We start from the raw sequence: 19,860 nt of genomic DNA, 5'->3' as shown, positions 1-19,860 counted from the left end.
TGTGTAAAGGCCCTGTGGAGGGGAGAGTAGAAATGGAGTTTAATTTAAAATTAGAATGACAGAAGCTGTAGAAATTTGTGCCCAAACCTGTAAAAGTATCTTTTCTATAAATCCCTGTATAAAACCCTTGTTCATTTCTAGAGACAATAACATCCACATATATATATGTGTGTGCGTGTGTGTGTATATATATATATACAGTAGTACCTCGAGATACGAAAGGCTCAACTTACGAAAAATCCAAGTTACAAAAGCAAAGACAAAAAATTTTACTGCTCTACATACAAAAAGTTTTCAAGATACGAAAGGTTTCTGAAAGTCCGAGATTCGCCCCATAACAATATTGAAACTCGCGCCGCACGCCGCCATCTTAGTTATACTAGACTCGCCACCATCCTCCTGCTCTCCCATTGGTTCCTGATGCTAGCCAAGCCATGAGATCCTTCTCTCTAATTGGACAGCATCCCTCCCATCATGCATCTTCTATACGTACGTGTTGGCGTGCCTTAGCTCGGCCACTCCGCACCCGAAACTTTACCGTACGCAATCGGCATTCGTTCGCTCCAACGATTTCATTTAGTAACGTAAATTCGTTAGTGATTTCGTTGCAGTACATATTATTGTGTTGTGCGAAGACTGTATTGTGTAACTACGTAAATTAACGTAGTCATGGGTCCCAAGAAAGTTGAAATTCACGGAAAGAAGCGCATGCTCTCTTTGGAGACAAAGATGGAGATCATAAAGAAGTACGAAGCTGGTATATGCGATTGAGTGTGATCGCAAAGGAATACGGCCGTAATCCGTCGACAATAGGCACCATCCTTAAACAGAAGGATGCCATCAAAGCAACTACACCGTCGAAGGGCATCACTATTTTGTCCAGCAAGAGGAGCCATGTGCACGACGAGATGGAACGGCTGCTCTTCATCTGGATAAAAGACAAAGAAATCGCTGGCAATCGCTCACAAGGCCAGTGCTATTTTAAGCGATTTGATTGCGCAGGCGGAAGACGACGGAGGGGAAGGGACTTCAACGCCAACCCCAGAGTTCAAGGCTTCGCATGGCTGGTTCGAGAAATTCCGTAAACGGACTGGCATCCATTCGGTGGTGCGTCATGGGGAGGCTGCCAGCTCGGACACAAAAGCGGCCAAAGCCTTTAAAAAGATGTTCGACGAGATGATGACCAAGGAAGGCTACAGTTCTCAGTAGGTTTTCAACTGTGATGAGACTGGCCTTTTTTGGAAAAAAATGCCTCGTCGGACATACATCACGGAGGAAGAGAAGAAGCTACCCGGGCATAAGCCTATGAAAGACAGGCTTACGCTCGTACTTTGTTCGAACGCCAGTGGGGATTGCAAGGTTAAGCCCCTACTGGTGTATCACTCCGAGACTCCTCAAGCCTTCAAGGCCCACAAAGTGTTGAAGGAGAAGCTTCCAGTGATGTGGAGGGCTAATGCAAGCCTGGGTAACGAGGCTTTTGTTCACCGAGTGGGTAAATCTGTGTTTCGGCCCGACTGTGAAGAGTTTTTTGCAAGAGAAGCGCCTCCCCCTGAAATGTCTGCTGGTGTTGGACAATGCCCCTCCCCACCCTCCTGGCCTCGAGGAAGATATCCTAGCGGAGTATTCCTTCGTTAAGATTCTTTTTCTTCCGCCCAACACCACCCCTCTCCTCCAGCCCATGGACCAGCAAGTGATAGCGAACTTTAAGAAGCTGTACACGAAACATCTTTTCAAAAGATGTTTCGACATCACCGATACCACAAACCTCACCTTGCATGAATTTTGGAAGGAGCATTTTAACATCGTCATTTGCATCCGACTCATCGACCAAGCTTGGCAGGAGGTTTCGAGGCGAACCTTGAATTCCTCGTGGAGGAAACTCTGGCCTGATGCCATATCCGCCCGAGACTTCGAGGGATTCTACGTAGGCGAAGCTGGTGCTGCTGAGTCCGAAACAGTTGACAATCCCGAAACTGTTTCCCAACCAGATCTTGACGAGATCATTGCACTCAGCAAGTCCATGGGCCTGGTCATCGACGAGGACGACATCAACGACCTTCTCGAGGAGTACCAAGAGGAGCTTACGACAGATGTCCTGAAGGAGTTGGAGGCCATGCAACATAACGTCGTTCAAGAGGAGTTCTCTAGCAGCGGCGATGAAGAGGAGGAGCCTATGACAACGGCAGAAATTAAGGAGGTCTTAGCCGCTTTTCATAAAGTGCAATCGTTTATCGAAAAAAGACACCCTGAAAAGGCTAATACAGGTCGTATGCTTGCGCAGTTCGATGACGTTTGCCTGAGTCGTTTCAGGAACATTGTGAAAAGTAGGCAGAAGCAATCTTCCTTGGATCGTTATTTTTTAAAGAGGCCTTCAGCATTAGCAGGAGTAAGCAAAAATGAAGAACCAAGTGATAAAAAACAGAAAGTTGAAAGCAAAAAGGAAGAACCAAGTGATGAAAAACAGAACGTTGAAAGTGGTGATGAAGTTGAAATTCTGTAAAAAAAAAAAAAAAAAAAAAAAAAAAAAAAAAAAAAAAAGCCTACGTAAAAGTAAAAAAAAGTTAAAAATTAAAAATTAAAAAAAAAGAATTTTTTTTTTTTTTTACGTAATTTCTAGATTTTTGTAAGTTAAGTGTTACAGTTTTGTTAAGGTGTTTCGTAAATTTTAGTTTTATAGTTTTCCTTAAATTTTTTGTTTTCGTAAAGTTAAGTGTACGTACGTACATATGTTATCTGCCATTTGTCCTCCTCCTCCTCTGCCGCCACTTTCGGAGATAGCCTTACTCGAAAGGTAAGCTTCCACATTTTACGTTACAGTCATAATATTTCTTGTACGTCATAATATTTCTCTTACACTAATATACACATTATTTACAGGTTTTGGATTTTTATTCTTAATTTAGGTATTGAATGGTCCAAATTGTTATAGTATTTCATTGTTTATAGGTCAATTTAGCTTTATTATGAAATTTAATGGGGTGTTTTTGGAGGGCTTGGAACGGATTAGCCATTTTACATGTAAAATGTGTTCCAAGATACGAAAAACTCATTATACGAAGGCCGCCTCGGAACGGATTAATTTCGTATCTCGAGGTACCACTGTATATATATATATATATATATATATATATATATATATATATATATATATATATATATATATATATATATCAGTCTATATGTTTACTCATTTTTTTAAATGAAAATATACAGTAGACCCTTGACTCACGAATACTTACTATGACTGGCGAGACTTCTGGCTTGACGGACAAGAGAAGAGGAGGGTGGTGGGTGGGGAGGAGGTTATTGTGCGGAAGGAGACCCTCCCCCATCCAGGTCGGGGAGATCTCGTTCTGGAGATTCAACTCTTCTAGGTTTTTTTGGTAAACTTTTAATCACAAACTTATCCAATGTCTGTTGCCTTTTCCTTCCTTGCATAACTCTTCTGAAATGGCTCATTAAATTTTCATTGAGCATATTCACGATCCTGTTTGTAACAATTTTGTCCGGATGATACAATTCAAGGAAGCACTGGACATCATTCCACTTTTCCAATGCGGCTTTTATCACATCACTGCTGACATCTGTAACTTCCTCCCCAGCCTCCTCTTCGTCAGTTGATTGCTCCCGAGCAAGTTGCTCCTGCTGCTCTTTGTGGAGTTGAACAAGTTCGTCCGCAGTCAAATCTTCTGAATGTTCAGCGACCAATTCTTCAACATCTTCGTCGTTGACTTGTAGACCCATACTGTTGCCCATGGACACAATTTCTTGCACAATCTCTGCATCGAAGCCCTCAAAGTCACGGACAGTTACGCACTGGGGCCAAAGTTTCCGCCACGCAGAATTTAATGTGCGGTACGTAACTTCAGTCCATGCGTTATCAATGAGGGTTATGCAGTGAAAAACATTAAAGTGCTTCTTCCAAAATTCTTTTAAGGTTAATTTTGTCTCTTCAGTTACACGGAAGCATCTGAAGAAGAGCGCCTTCGTATATAATTTCTTAAAATTGCTAATGACTTGTTGGTCCATGGGCTGGAGAACAGAGGTCGTGTTGGGTGGAAGGAACTTGAACTGAATGAAGTCATGTTCACTGCAGTCAGCCAAGCACGAAGGGTGTGCCGAGGCATTATCTATGATCAGAAGGCACCGCAGGGGCAGCTTGTTCTCTGTTAGGTACTGACTCACGGTCGGCGCAAACACTTCATCAATCCACTCCATAAACAAGCTCCGTGTCACCCATGCTTTTGTATTGGCCCTCCACATTACAGGCAGTCTGGCCTTATTTACGTTGTGCTGCTTAAAGGCATGCGGGTTATTTGAATGGTAGACAAGTAGCGGCTTTAGTTTCAAGTCGCCACTTGCGTTTGAGCATAACAAAAGCGTAAGCCTGTCCTTCATTGGCTTGTGGCCTGGGAGCGCCTTCTCTTCTTGGGTGATAAATGTCCTGTTGGGCATCTTCTTCCAGAAGAGGCCCGTTTCATCACAATTGAAAATCTGTTGAGCGACGTATCCTTCGGCCTCCACGAACTCGGCAAACTCGGTCACGAATGCCTCAGCAGCAGCCTTGTCTGCGCTAGCAGCCTCACCATGCCTAATTACAGAGTGAATTCCAGTTCTCTTCTTGAAGTTATCAAACCACCCTTTACTAGCCTTCAAATCATCTGGCATGGCACTAGTAGAAGGAGTTTCCTTCAGCAAACTCTGATACACTTGCCGAGCTTTCTCGCAGATGATCGGCTCGTTTACACTATCACCTGCCATCTGTTTCTCATGTACCCACTTCAAAATGATTTTTTCTGCCTCTTCGAGGGTTTGCGATCTCATCTTGGTTAGTACTGTCACTCCCTTCGCAACATTTGCTTCTTTAATGGCATCCTTGTTTTTCAAAATTGTTGAAATTGTTGACTTGGCCATCTTGTACTCACTTGCGATATCGGTCACGCGAACACCACGTTCAAACTTTTCTATAATTTCTTTCTTTATTTCAATGGTTATCTTCCTCTGCACCCTCTTCTCACCATCACTCTTCACTTTCTTACTTTCTCCACCACTCTTCACTTTCTTAGGGCCCATTATGAAGAAAATCATAAGTTTTAGCGCAAAAAATGCTAAGCGAATTGACGAACGTCTTGTACACAATGAGATGAGACAAAGAGTGATGCGTGGGTGACGCCGTGCGTGGGCGGCTGGAAGATGGCTGGTCCCATGGCAACTCAAACGCTCTCACGTGTGCTGGGCTATTTCGCACATTTTTCAAATGTTTGTATCTAAAAATTAGTTTGTGAAACAAAGTGAATTGTTATTTTCCAGAAATTTCCAGCATTTTTCAAATGTTCATGTCTCAAAATTAGTTCATGACCCAAACAGAATTTTTATTTTCCGCATTTTTTTTGTTCGTATCTCAAAGTTAGTTCGTAAGTCAAGGGTGAAATTTTACCTATAATTTTGGTCGGGGATCGAGTTGTACGTGGGTCAATGCGTTCGTGAGTCAAGGGTCTACTGTATATATATATATATAACATATATATATATATATATATATATATATATATATATATATATATATATATTATATATATATATATATATATATATATATATATTATATATTCAGTCTATATATGTTTACTAATTTTTTAAAAATGAAAAGAGGGATCTTGGTAAATGTTTGAAACTATTTAAAAATGGAATAAAGGGAATTTATAAGGCATTGAAGGTGTAGAATGAACTTATTGTACTCTTTTCAATATGCATTTTGGTTGGTCATCCATCTGTGAGGCATTTTGTCTAACATGTTCAATGATGATACATTCAAAATATTATCTGTCGGTCATTTCAGGTTTAGGAGGCTGCAATGTTTTCCGATGGGAGGGTCGAGCGAACAGCCCTTGGATTAGAGTTGATACAAAACTTGAACTGCCATCAGACACGTTGGTTTATGGTGAGCTTGTTACAGAGCATAGAGGAGAGAACAAAGCACAACGCAAATTAACAACTTTTCATATCATCGATGGTCTTATTTTAAATGGTAAAGACATTCGCAACATCCACATTGTTGAAAGGTAGGCATGGATGGGTAATTGTATTTATAAAATGCTTGTTAAATGTTTTTTAAAGTGACGTGCATTTTATATTGTTTCCTAAGTTATTCATAGAAGATTTGTCCTAATATGAAAAATACAGATTGATTAAAAAATGTGTCATCTTAACATTGCAACCAAAATGCTTTGACAATTATTTCTTAGAACAAACACTTTATGTCATTTAATTCTACATTATTAGAACAAACACTTTGAATGCACATACTACGTTTATTAGCAAACACTTTAAATAGTCACGTCACGTTTATTAGAAGCAAACACTTTAAATAGTCACTTGTTTTAATTCTACAGTTTATTAGAAGCAAACACTTTAAATAGTCACTTGTTTTAATTCTACAGTTTATTAGAAGCAAACACTTTAAATAGTCACTTGTTTTAACTACTTTAGCAAACACTTTATATCACTTGTTTTAATTCTACAGTTTATTAGAAGCAAACACTTTAACTAGCCACTTACTTAAATTCTACTATTTATATCCAGACGGACCTTTAGTTACAGGGGGGGGGGGGGGGGGGGGGGGGGGGGGGGGGGGGGGGGGGGGGGGGGGGGGGGGGGGGGGGGGTTAGGGTCTGAAAACCCCATTACAAAAAAAAAAAAAAAAAAATACTAGATTGAAATGAATAATTGTGTCCAAAAGCAGGAACATTTGTAAGAAAAGAAAAAAAACTATCAAGAATAGTTTAAAAAATTACATGAAATAAGTTGGCAGTGTCAAGTACATAATTTGTTATATTTAGTGTAAACAGTACTAAAAATCAAAAGTATTATACTACTTACAGTAACCACTGCGAAGAAACTAAAGTATTACATATTCTTTTATATTTACAGTAACACACTTTGTATCATACTGTATACACACTTAAAGTAATTGAGAATGCATTGTACTTAATTGTTTCTTAACAAGTTGATTCCATTTCCTGTGAATAAATGCATTCACTTAAAAACAATGCACAAATTCTTTTCTTCATATATTCAGAATATATTCACAAAATGATACAGTACATACTTACATATTGTTATTATCCCCGAAACTAACATGGACGGAATGGATGTTGGATCCTCTGGTCTGCCTAGACCTTTGGAAAATGTTGGGAAAACCAACAATAGACTTGTACCCCATGTCTCGGAACTATTGTCTCCCTCTGTTTTGTTCGCCAGTTCCAGGCCCACAGGTGTGGGCAGTGGATGCTTTTCTTCGGGACTGGTCGGACAATTGGACAAGGAACTGTATACTTTCCCTCTGTTCAGCCTGATAAGGCAAGTGCTGAACAAGTTCCTTGTACACAGCAATGTGTCTGATCTTGGTGGCCCCCTTCTGGCCATCGAAGTAATGGTTCCCCTATCTCGTAAGCCTATTGGTGCACTTCCCGAGGTTGTTTCCTCAAAAGAAGCAGCTACTCTGACAACCAAACTTCCACAGATTCCACAAAAACCTGTCTTCTCTGGCCCTGACAGGATTCAAACTGTCCAGAAACTCCTTAGAAAGAAAGGGTTTTCCAAGGGAGCTTCAGAGGCTATCTTCTAGCAACGTGTATCTGAATAAGTGGAGAATCTTTAGAGAGTGGTGTATGAATTCCAACATCTCTTCTTCTAAGACTACTGTGATGCAAATAGCTGATTTCTTGCTTCATTTGAGGTCGGTAAGAAACCTGTCTTCCTTTACCATCAAGGGGTATATGGCCATGTTAGCATCAGTGTTCCGTTACAGAGGCTTGGACTTGTCCTCCAACCAGGACATCTCTGATCTCATTAGATTGTTTGATACTTCTTATCGTAAAGATTCTCCTATGGTGCCTTGGAATCTGGGTATTGTGTTGAAGTGGTTGTCTGGGTCTCCTCTTGAGCCTATGCATAAACTTAGTCTGAGGGATTAGCAAGATTCATGCACTTGATAAGATAATAGGCTTTTCGAAAATGAATGCTGGGGTTTCTAGCCAAGAACGAGTCTCCCTCAGATCCCTGGCCTCACACTTTTTCGATCCTAGTTTGACATAAGTCCTGGGTAATGACGATGAGGAAAGAACTCTCTGCCCAGTGAGGTCCTTAAAGTACTACCTTCACAGAACTCAAGACATCCATGGAGATTTAGGCAGTCTTTGGTACTCAGTCAAAAACCTCTCCAAACCGTTATCTAAGAATGGTCTAGCATTCTTCTTAAGAGACGTCATCCAAGAAGCACATTCTTCAGCTAAGGAGGACGTTCTCCCGGTCTGCAGGGCTAAAGCTCATGAGATTAAGGCAGTAGCCACTTCTCTGGCTTTTAAGAGAAATTTATCTCTTACTTCTATTATTAATTTTACGTTTTGGAAATGCAAATCTGTGTTTGCATCACATTCTCTCCATGACATTGAAACGGTGTATGAAGACTGAAGTACCCTGGATCTGTTTCTTGCGGCTGATGTGGTGTTGTTTGTTTGTTTGTATGGTTTTTTTTACATTGCATGGAACCAGTGGTTATTCAGCAACGGGACCAACGGCTTTACGTGACTTCCGAACCACGTCGAGAGTGAACTTCTATCACCAGAAATACACATCTCTCACTCTTCAATGGAATGGCCGAGAATCGAACCCGCGACCACAGAGATGAGAAGCAAACGCCAAACCAACCACGCCACTGAGGTGTCTTGATGTGGTGTTGGGAAAGGAAGTGTGGGAAGTGACCCTTCCTAAAATATTTTTCTCCTTTACACAAGGTGTTAGGTTTTATGGGAAGCCTGAAGGTATGAAGTACTTGGCATACCCTTCAGTCCTTTGATAGGGTGGTGGTGGATATTTGTTAATTTGGTTGTAGGTAACAATATTTTCTGGCGATATGTTGGTACTGAGCCTTGGGTAGGGGCAATTAATGTTGATCCTTTGTTAGCCTTCACTACAAAGGTCCCACTATGTAATAGGCACTACATTACTGCCACACTGTTACATGCTAAGATGAGTGGCAACCAGAGGCAGTATTTTCCTGCTACAGCTCTCTTATCAAGTAAGGAATCAACAAACATTTTAATGAATGTTGGCAAATTGTTTTCTATTCTCCGTCTATGTATTCCTTGCATTTACTATCTTTGATTGTTTTTAACTGGTTTCCAGCCAGCACCAGAAGATTTATCCTAATGTTTAACACCTCACGTTTGTTAGCTGTGAAAAATAAAAATTAATTAAAAATGTAATTTTTTATCTCTTGCAATCTGAAATATTTTTCAAATAATCAGAACGTATCGATTGGGAGTAATTTCTTTAATTTTATAGATACCCAGTTTTTCTGGAGAATCAGTTGCCAAATGATTAGACTTAGTTGTATGCTGATGAAGTTTCTTGAGCCATTAATGCAAACAGTTTTCTTTCATTCACACTAGACTATCAATGCCAGCATCAGATTTTGTAAAAATTCCATTTTCTTAGTGAACAACCATAGCATAATTATGCACGAATTAAGTTTGGTGAAAAATCATGTCTACTGCCCAAGTATGAATAGTGATACAAAGGCTTATCATACTTTGTACTTTTTCCTAATACAGTGGTACCTTGACTTATGAGTGAATTAATGTACGAGTTTTCCGAGGTACAAGTTGTCACTCGGTGGTTTTTTTTGCTTTGTTACGTAAGCAAAACTTTAAGGTATGAGCTTGTGATGCCGCTGCTACGTAGATGGCATTGTGACAAAAATTAAGATGAGCAAAGAAGAAAAAGTAAATATGCATCTTTTCCATGAATCTTTAAAAGGTTATACATTACTTCACTGTATCCAATAATATAGTATGTATTCTCATATTATATTGTATTATAAAATACTAACATAGCAGTCAATGTTTTGGTTTGGAAATCAGCTGATGGCGAATACGAGTTTATTTCACCATATTTAACTTAATTCTGAGCGAATTTTCTTGCTTCTAGTTAGCATAAATGAATATCTAGATACTTGACTTATATGAGGCATCCAGAGGTAAAAGGGCGACATCACCAGATCAACGATTTTGAGTTAGTCCTAGAAAATTATAGAGAAATCCATTTTCTATGATTTCCACATACTGGTCAAGCAGTATCGACCCTTAAAACCATTGAACAGAGGGGTGGTAGCCCACAGGTATCCACGTGTATTTCTTGGTTTCATGTTCTCCATCTGGAAAGTAAAGGGCGAACATGGCCATGGTGAGCGAGCCAATGAGCAGCTCCCTTTCATCCAGCCGTGCGAGTTTATAGTTTCGCGCTCAACCAACCATGGCCCGTGTAGCGCACCAGCATGATAGTATTAAATGACAGACACCTGCTTAGAGGAACAAAGTGATTTCTCTTCTATTTTTGCAATTATTTTGGTGGTTTTACATTGGGAAAATGTCATGTAGTGATAGTGAAGTGGAGTACGAAGTCCCTAAGATTACAAGGATGTAAGTGTTCATAGGAATTATTTGACAGTTATCTATGAACCATTTACATTGGGAACCGAGGGAAAAATACAGTAAATGTGTGGTATGTTAAAATTGCCAATCTGTAAAAACTGATAAAAATTATGTTTTTGGGTTTACAATAAAATGACTCGGTGTATTTATGGTGATCAAAGAAGTTTTTAAAAATGCAAAAAAAATTGGGTTTTCTTATTTTCATAACTGTTTTGCATACTGGGGTATGCAAATTTTCATGTGTTATGATTTTTTTTCCAACAAAATATTATTGCTTTTTTGTTTTTTCATATATGGCTAGGCAAGACGAGTAAAACACATACAAACGTGGATGTAGTAAGTCAAGAGAAATGTTCGGTATCGATAGTTCAAATTTGAATGCATTTTACTCAAAATCAGGTTTTGGCGATGTCGCCCCTTTACCTCTGGACTCCTTATATAAGAGGAGGTAATTTTTTGTTTTGTTCATATACGGAACAAACCTTCGGTCTTAACATGAGGATTTACTCAAAATATGACTTGAATACATCTTGTGATTGTGAACTAAATTATTTTTTTATTAACAGATTGTGTTGGCAGCATGTTTATTGAGGAAAAAAATTATGTGATTCCATTCACTATTTCCACTTTATTTCATTGTAATACAAGCTTTATGTTATTTATCTTTTATCAGTGTGAAAATAACAGTAAAATGTATTCTTTCAAGTCCAGTAGTTTTGATTAAAATGATTTTTTCTCAATTTTATCTACCATTGTGTTTGATGGCATAAGTTACGGGAGTTTTATCCTTATTGCCGATGCACGGTAGTCATTAGCAGCTTGAGCAATTTTCTCAGCTTTAGCTACAACTTGGTTTAAGGGGGCCGGCCGTCTAATGCCATTCTTTAAGGACAGAACTTTGATATTCATACCACTTATTAAGGTGACTTGGGACATCTCCAAACCGCATATGATTTTCGCCTCTGACCTTCGGTTTTGTGACGCCAGGGTGATTTATCCCGAAAATAACCATTTTTCAAATTCTATCTCCTCCCTTGATATTTAATATTAAGACCTGGGATTACTACCATTTATAGACCTGATGTAGACCTCTAATTAAATGAGGAGTTTTTTTCTAAAAGTCATTTTTGTGCTAGATATGAATTTTTCATTATGGTAAAAAAATAAACCCTATAAATTAGGAAAACAAAATTTATAAGAAAAAGATGAAACAAAAATTGGATAAAAGGGCTTCATTTGATTATTCTATAACATCCTTCTGAGTTATGTACCAAATTCCAATATTATAGCTTTAAAACTAAGTGAGAAGATAGATTTTGAAGGTCAACTATAGTTTTGAGATAAAGGCGTTCAAAGTTTTTCTTTGTATTTTTATAACGACAATGTTAATAAATAATGATTATTATGAATGTATATTTCTTTTTTGTGTATTGATAAACCAAAGCTATTTTATTTATCATAATTTAATCATATATGATGATCCCTTTGCTCATATATCGTAGCTTAGGGCACTGCATCAGGCAAGATGGGGCACTCCTTCCTACGCAACTCTCTCTCTCCTTCACTAACTCTGCTTATTACAGCGAATTTTCTTCTTCTGTATGTTACCTAGATGTTTTCCTAGTATTTTACGGTTTGGCATGATGAAATTCTTGCCGAAACAAAAATAAACAAACGTAAATGCAAGAGAATGTCAAGAGGTGAAATTCGAAGTTGTACTCTTTTTACAAAGACAATGTTAATAAATCATGATTGTTAGGTGGAATTTTCATATTCCCTTTTTGCTTTTTGGTATTAATAAACTAAAACTATGTTATTTATTATAATTAAGATCCCTTTGCTCAAAGATCGTAGCCTTGGGGACAGTGTGACGTGTGCTTCATGGCAAGAAGGGGCGCGTTACCCTCTACGCAACCCTCCCTCTCTCTCTTCACTAACTACGCTAATATCGCATATACTATGATATTCTGTAATCATATTAGAGCAAATTTTCTTCATCTTTATGTTAGCGAGATGTTTTCCTTGTCTTTTCCTCATTGGCATGATGAAATTCTTGCCGAAACATAGATAAGCATATGTAATAAAAGCAAGCGAATGTCAGCGGTGAAACTCGAACGTGTAGTCTACTTGAAGTCTGTGCTCCTACTGATCATGGTTGAACAGGATACTCCACTCTGCGACCCACAGAATCTCTACAGATGCCATTTCTCACAATTTCTTTGACAATGATGATCAAAATTTACGATAACAGAAGAAATATTGCATTTTCTTGTACGGATGAATGTTTAAAACTAGGCTTATTGAGTTATGTTTACTAATTACCCTGTAACTACGAAAGTAAGAGGAATTTTGACAAAATATTTTGTATACGTATTCTCAATTGCCATATGAAGCTCCATGAATTTTTTCATGACTTTGCATTTTTCGCCCTATACCACCATATACTATAGGAGTTCCGGCCAGCCCCCTTAAATTTAAAGTATATTTCCTTGCTGATCTTTGATCTATAGCGAATAAAGTTATTACATAATTACATAAAAATATCTGAGTCCTATTCTACTTAACTTCATTTATAACTATGGTAATTGTTTACTATCGTACGATGGTTGGAATACAAGCCAAACGGATGTTGTTGTCATCCTCATCCAATTCGGTTGTATTTAGCAAAAAACGTTGTTTCTCGTTTGGTTTTTCATGGCTGTACACATTTACACGAGTATAACGTTAAACAGTACTTTCATCATTCTCTCTTGCCATTTTTTAACATTTAATTAGAAGATGGGATAAAGTTAGGCTATTGTAATTTGGTTTCTTGCTCCCTGATTGTACACTGCCGCCTGCACCCATTGCGAGCAAAATTAAAACATATTTTCAAAATATCATATCAGTATTAATTGCTAAACCCAACGTAAAATCGGATAATCGTAACTTGAACACTACCTGTACACTATAAAACCTTTATTATATCTTTACATACTCTTTCTATGATGTTTTTATAGAATATTTATTATTTAGAAATGTATTTTCCTTATTTAATAACATGAAACAAAAATATGGAGTGGCATTTTGAGGGTTGGTACAGATTAAGGGCATTTTAAGTATTTTCAATGGGGAAAATTGATTTGATGTGTTAGCAAATCGAGCTACAAGGTCGGACCATTGAACTTGTTAAACTCATTGGTCAAGGTACAACTGTATTGCTTTCATAGTTATTTCTGCGAATAACAAAAGATTAGAGCTAGCATCTAAGCTTTATTAAACGGATAGGTCCATCCCATTTCCTATGTACCTCTTCCTTCTCACGTTCAGGAGACTATAGCTGGTTCTTAAGGTGGATTCTTGGGTGAGCCCTATACCTGCGAGACGTTTGTTTGGCAGCCGCTGATTGGCTGGTAGCTGCCTACCTCCTGGTAGCAGCCAATCAGCGGCCGCCAAACAAACGTCTCGTAAGCATAGGGCTCATCCAAGAATCTACCTTATGTGAACCAGCTATAGTTATCAAGTTTCCAGAAGGGAGTTAAGCCTCCACCGTGAGACATCACTGAAGCGCCTTAGTGGTGTGGTTGGTTTGGTCTTGGCCTGCCACCTCAGTGGCCATGAGTTAAATTCTTGAGCATTCCGTTGTTGAGGGGTCAGAGATATGTATTTCTAGTGATAGTTCACTCTCGACGTGGTTCGGAAGTCACGTAAAGCCGTTGGCGCCATTGCTGAATGACTACTGATTCCATGTAATGTAAACACCAAACAAACAAACAAACTGAGACTTCACTGGGTAGCTAATGCTTCTTGAGAAGCTGAAAAGAATCAAATGCTGAGGTGGCCTTTAGTTTTTATCTCTTGCAATCTGAAATATTTTTCAAATAATACAAACATGTATGGATTGGGAGTAATTTCTTTAATTTGATAGATAACAAGTTTTCCTGAAGATTCAATTGCAAAAGGAATTATTTAGACTTTTATTGTATTAAGTAAATTTGTTTGCTATTCTTAAAATTGTGCTACATTATGACATATGATTCAAGATGGAAATTATTATTGTTAATAATGTAGTTTGGGCGAAGCAAGCATGTAAAGTATTTTACACCCAAAGTGCTTGTCCCAAGGGCGAGCAAGAAGGTGGAAGACTGGAACCAACGACTTATATTTAAGTAAAAATGGAATTATTTGATGAGGTTTGTGCCCTAATTTTATGCAGTTTAGTACTTTTTCATTTATGGTGTTTTTCATATTAATTTGACTTCATTTAATTTTCCAGGCATATCTTTTTAAAAAAGTTTGCAACAGCTTTGAATAAAACTGGTAGACCAGATCTTGCACCAATTCGCTGCAAACAGCTGTACAAATTGGAAGATCTGGAACATGTACTTTCAGAGCCAAGGTGAGGCAAGAGTTAAATTGTGATTATGATTTTGGCAAAGCATTGCACACATTGAACTGTGTCTTATCACAATTACTTTTTTTAACAAGTTTGATCTAATTAAAAGGGTATTAGCTTCTGCTTTTACTTTAGTTGATTCAAACATCATTTATTGTGTATGTAGTCTTATACAGGAATACAGATTATGTATTATTATTATAAAAGTGTAGCCAAACCACTGAGTTAACATTCTCCACTCAGGGAATACCGATAGACAGAAGTATTATACTATGAACAATTTTGTATTTTTGATAAACTTTCTTAGATCTGAATTTTGAATGTATAATTGGTAATGTAAAAATGTACAGTCATAAAGATTAGAATACAAATTAGGGAATAGGGAATAGACATTATAAAAAGGTAAAGTATAGGTAATTGAGATAATTTTTTATTGAAGAATAAAAATTATCTTGGTAAGTAACAGGTAGAGATATACAATAATGTCTTACAGGTTAACAAGATTATTGTAGACATTTTCATACATGACAGGTGTTCATGTGTATAGACATTTCAGGGGTGTTCCGTCAATGATAGGCTTATCATTAGTGTATGTAAATATATTTGCTTTTACAAAATCCTTTATTGCTGAGTTTACTTGTGTATACTTATATTCATACAATACCATTTCAAAGCCACTAGGATGTAGTCAAGATTACACAAACCAACCCTGAAATGTACATGAAACACTAATACCTTAAGATGTTTTAAGTGTTGTTTTTTTTTTTATATCAAGTTAAGGAACAAACCAATCCCTTTCGGAAACTGTGAGAACCTCAATGTTTCAGGTTATGACACCATTGAATTAAAGTTCAGTACAGTAATTAGATGTAATTTCATTAAGATAACTACATGTTAAGAATGGCAGTTATTTGTGTGGTTGAAGAATGTATATTATTAATAATAGGTTTGCAAATTAATTTTTTCAGGCTACATCACCGACTTATGAAAGGCGGAGCTCTTCCAAGGAGAGTGTACACAGAAGTGGAAGGCGATTCGGATCGTGAAACATTTTATACTGTACCCACAGCACTATTGCTTCTTAAAGCAACAAATGGTAATAAATTCATATACTGTATGAAATTTTATCTGTGAAACTTACCACAAACTGAACTTTTGTTTTTAATCTCTTAATAGTAGATCTAGATGTGTACATACTTTTTCAGACATTTTATCCACCTCAGCCTATCACATTGGTAAGACAGCTTAAATTACATTGCTTCTATGAAAGATATTTCCAAATCCTAATTATTTATACCAAATCTTAGTGTGATATGAACAAGGATGGTAATGACAAGTGAATTTAAACTAGGCAGTAATATCTTGTTTTTCAACTTTAGTCGTGTTCATAAAAGCATAGAAACTCCCACGTTAAGGGTAGTTCTGTCCGTGCTGCAACCACTTTCGTTCTTTTTGTTGTACCTCCTTTCACATTCTACCCTCTCCGAACAACTGTGAGGTTTACCTTCTAGTACACTTTTCAAACTTTTTACTGTCAATTTCCATTGCACCACTGAATGACCTCATAGGTCCCAGTGCTTTGCCTGTGGCCTAAATTCTATATTCAATCAGTCACAAACTTTCTTAATTCGGCAATAAATACTCCTTGTGAAGTTGATGTCACTGGTAAGTGTGCAATTGCTGATGACAGGCATGAAAATGATTCATGTTGGTGGGTGGAAGTTAAGAGCCTGTTTCCTTAGAGATGACTAAAATTCCACGGGTGCTCTTGAAACACAGACAGTATTGAGACATTTTGATTATCCTGGTCAGTGGGCCTATGCTTGTGTTTGCCCAATAATGGTCGCAGAAGTGTTATTGGAGCCCTGTGGAGCCATTACTGTAACCTTAATTACCTTTCTCCTTGTCCCCTTGTTCTGTCACAACAACTTGGCCAGTTAAAGTGAGATTGCCTATGCTTGGAAAACCTAGAGAGCCATACGTGTATGTGCTTATCTATAATAATTGTTGAAGTATTCATGCAGGTCCATGAATTGGCGGAGTTGAAGTAATGAGGTTGAATGTATTAGATTATGGTTGATGTAGGCACTCAAATGTTATTTTTCCCATTTTAATTTTTTTCTTTACTAATTCTAGAGCCTTGGATGATGGCATTCAGCAAGGGCCAAAACAGGAAGTACTGGTACAACACGCTCACACGAGAATCTACCTTTGAATGTAAAAAAGATGTTATAGCTCCGTTCAGGTAAGGCAAATTTAGGCACTAAATGCATTGCTTTAGGTTAGATTTTTCATGTCAGTTTTGTTTATTAATTTAGTATAATTTCCAAGCCATGTTGTATTTATGATGCAAGAACCCATAACCCTAAACTTATTTGTTCATATGTGGAACAAAACCTCGGTCTTAACAATAGGACAGGATTATCTTCTTGTGCCAGCTGGAAACTGGTTAAAAACAATCAAAGATTGTAAAGCAAGGAATCTGTGGCATCTTGCAGCTCATGCTTATATGAGGTGGAAGCTGTTCACTGACCAGGCATAGAACCTTTTGACACAATATTCCTTCTTTGCCCAATTTGGAGAGTAGTCTCTCTTGCTCTCCTCTCACCAGTTGATTATTGTACATTTCTTCTTTCCTCTGTAAAGGTAATGGGTTTTCTCTGTGTGTTTTGATTTTCAACATTCTGAAAGAATGATTTGTTTCACAGACAAAATTAGAGTGGAGTTAGTCATATGCATGCGCACACAGGTCCCTGGACTGAACAGTTGACAGCCTCACTTAGAGTTTATAATACTGAACACAGCTCACTAAATTCATCAGATCACTGCATATTTTTCTGATGTTACCATGATTATCTTAATGTTTTTAAGTAATTTAAATCGCTTTGTTTCACTCTTTTATATCCTTAGTGTTTTTCTGCAATGAAGGAATTACTTATAATCCCTTGTCAGGTAGGTGTAATCTTCATGTGCAGTAGGGTTCTTTTCAGCTTTCCTGATGGTATTCAGCAGCTTTGCTGTCTTTACTTTTACTTTAACTTGCACCCTTCATGGACAGATACCATCATATAAGTAGCAATAACAGGTTTTGAGTGGTGGATGGATTCACTCCTGGTGGGCATTAATATTATGCTCCATACAATTTGGCTAGATTGAGTGGCGTTTCCATTACTTCAGTGGGCAGTAAATGACATAGCAACTGAACTCTCCAGTCCCCTTTAGCCAGCAACTAAACTCACGGGTCTCTTTAGCCAAATGTGCGTCTCTTGAGGTTAGTTGTTCTGGACTTCAAAGAGTTCCTCGGAGAAGTGGGTTATGTACTCGCCTACTGATCGGTAGTTGCGAGTTCGATTTCCAGCTCTGCCACCCTGGAATCAGAGGAATATATTTCTGGTGGTTAGAAATTCAATTCTCGAAATAATGTGGTTCGAATCCCCCAATAAGCTGTAGATCCCATTGCTAGGTAACCAATTGGTTCCTAGCTACGTAAAAATAACTCATCCTTCGGGCCAGCTCTAGGAGAGCTGTCAATCAGCTCAGTGGTCTGGTTAAACTAAGATATACTTAACTTTTCTGGAATTCAAGGGGGAAATGTTCTGCTCCCTTCTTCCATGAAGTCTTTTTATTCATTTGCTCATAAATACACAGGGATTGCTGTTAGTTGTAATATCTTTTATGATAGCAAATTACTATTATAGCTGACATACTAAGAAATATTTTTCAAAATATGAAAAAAGAAGAAAAATTAGAAAATTGTTTGCCTCATAAAATCTCTTTAATATTTTACAACAAATATACTCTGAATTTGATACTGATTTTAGTTTTATCTGTTATAATAATGTGTGAGCTGTAATGTATAACTTGGTAAAAATTTATGATTGTCTTGTAAGAGGGACCCTTAGGGGTTGTAAATAGTACATAGTCATTTTCAACTTCTCATTGAAGGTAGGGAGAATTTTAATCAGGTAACCTTTATTATATGTATAATATATTTGTTTTCTCTTGCAGAACATCTTTCAACTCTGGTTTAGTTTGGTGGTGGGATAATGGTGTCCAAGTCTTGGAGCACGACACACAGGGCAAGAACAAATTGCATCGTGCCGATATACTTGCTCATCTGAATAAAATTCGCTAGGCATAATTATGAGCACTTAATTTTTGTAATTATGCCCTTATTATTTGTAGGCAATATTTGCATTGTCACAAATCTTGTTTGGCCAGGAAGATATGAAAAATATTTATATTGACGTATGTGAATACATCATATTGATGAATTAGATTTTTTCTTTTGTAGATTACATAATCTTTACAAAATCTCTTTAACTTGTGTATTTTTACCTGGAAGAAATTTTTTATGCTTATGTATCACATAAATAGTATCTAATTGTTATTAAAGTGATTTTTCTACTTTTTATTTTTTTCTCCCTTTTCAAATCTTAAAATTTGGTTAGTTTATACTGGAATAGTGAAGTTTACAATTTTAATCAAATTAAGAATGAAAGTAAAATGAAAATACTCTGTTTTTTTCCATCTGTCCATCCGCCTGTGGTGGTCGCGCATGGTAACACTGCGTCCCGGGCTTTCAATAGTTACGGTATGTCTAAGTTTTAGATAAATAAAAGATATCTGGGTGTACATTTGCAACTGAAAAGTGTTTTAATAATTTATTGTATGTGAATTACACCGTTAATATTTGAAATAGGATATTATTTAAAGCCCGGGACGCAGTGTTACCATGCGCAAACATCACAGGCGGATGGACAGATGGAAAAAAACAAGAGTATAGTTACCTTCAAAATCAAAATGAATAAAAAAAAAATACTGCACATTTTTTGTTTAATAACTCATCCAATAACTCATCTTCAAGTATGTGTGTTTGGTTAAGCTTTTGCTAAACCCAATTCTGGATACTCATGATATTTCTTTGCAATAATATTTATATTGTAAAACAATGAATATCAAGTATCATTTACTGACAAGACTAATAAGATG

The 19,860-nt window shown here is 37.3% G+C and overlaps 1 protein-coding gene and 1 long non-coding RNA gene across 3 annotated transcripts in view; one reads left to right on the top strand and one right to left on the bottom strand.

The window, feature by feature from the left end:
* LOC135222907 (cap-specific mRNA (nucleoside-2'-O-)-methyltransferase 1-like) overlaps window positions 1-19,275 on the top strand; it is a gene marked incomplete at its 5' end in the record, with an annotated part of 229,538 nt that extends 210,263 nt beyond the window's left edge. The window contains 5 exon segments of the mRNA XM_064261303.1: window positions 5,840-6,062; window positions 14,749-14,871; window positions 15,837-15,964; window positions 17,005-17,113; window positions 18,877-19,275. Coding sequence (XP_064117373.1) covers window positions 5,840-6,062; window positions 14,749-14,871; window positions 15,837-15,964; window positions 17,005-17,113; window positions 18,877-19,003 — 710 coding nt within the window.
* The window catches only part of LOC135222913 (uncharacterized), a 33,767-nt gene continuing 29,528 nt past the window's right edge, over window positions 15,622-19,860 (bottom strand). For both annotated transcript variants that reach the window (XR_010316390.1, XR_010316388.1), the window contains exon 4: window positions 15,622-18,236. This is a non-coding gene — a long non-coding RNA (uncharacterized LOC135222913). The remainder of the gene's footprint in view (window positions 18,237-19,860) is intronic.

The sequence above is a fragment of the Macrobrachium nipponense genome, chromosome 20 (assembly GCF_015104395.2).
Source record: "Macrobrachium nipponense isolate FS-2020 chromosome 20, ASM1510439v2, whole genome shotgun sequence".
NCBI lineage: Eukaryota > Metazoa > Arthropoda > Malacostraca > Decapoda > Palaemonidae > Macrobrachium > Macrobrachium nipponense.
This window is presented reverse-complemented; position numbering and strand designations above follow the sequence as displayed.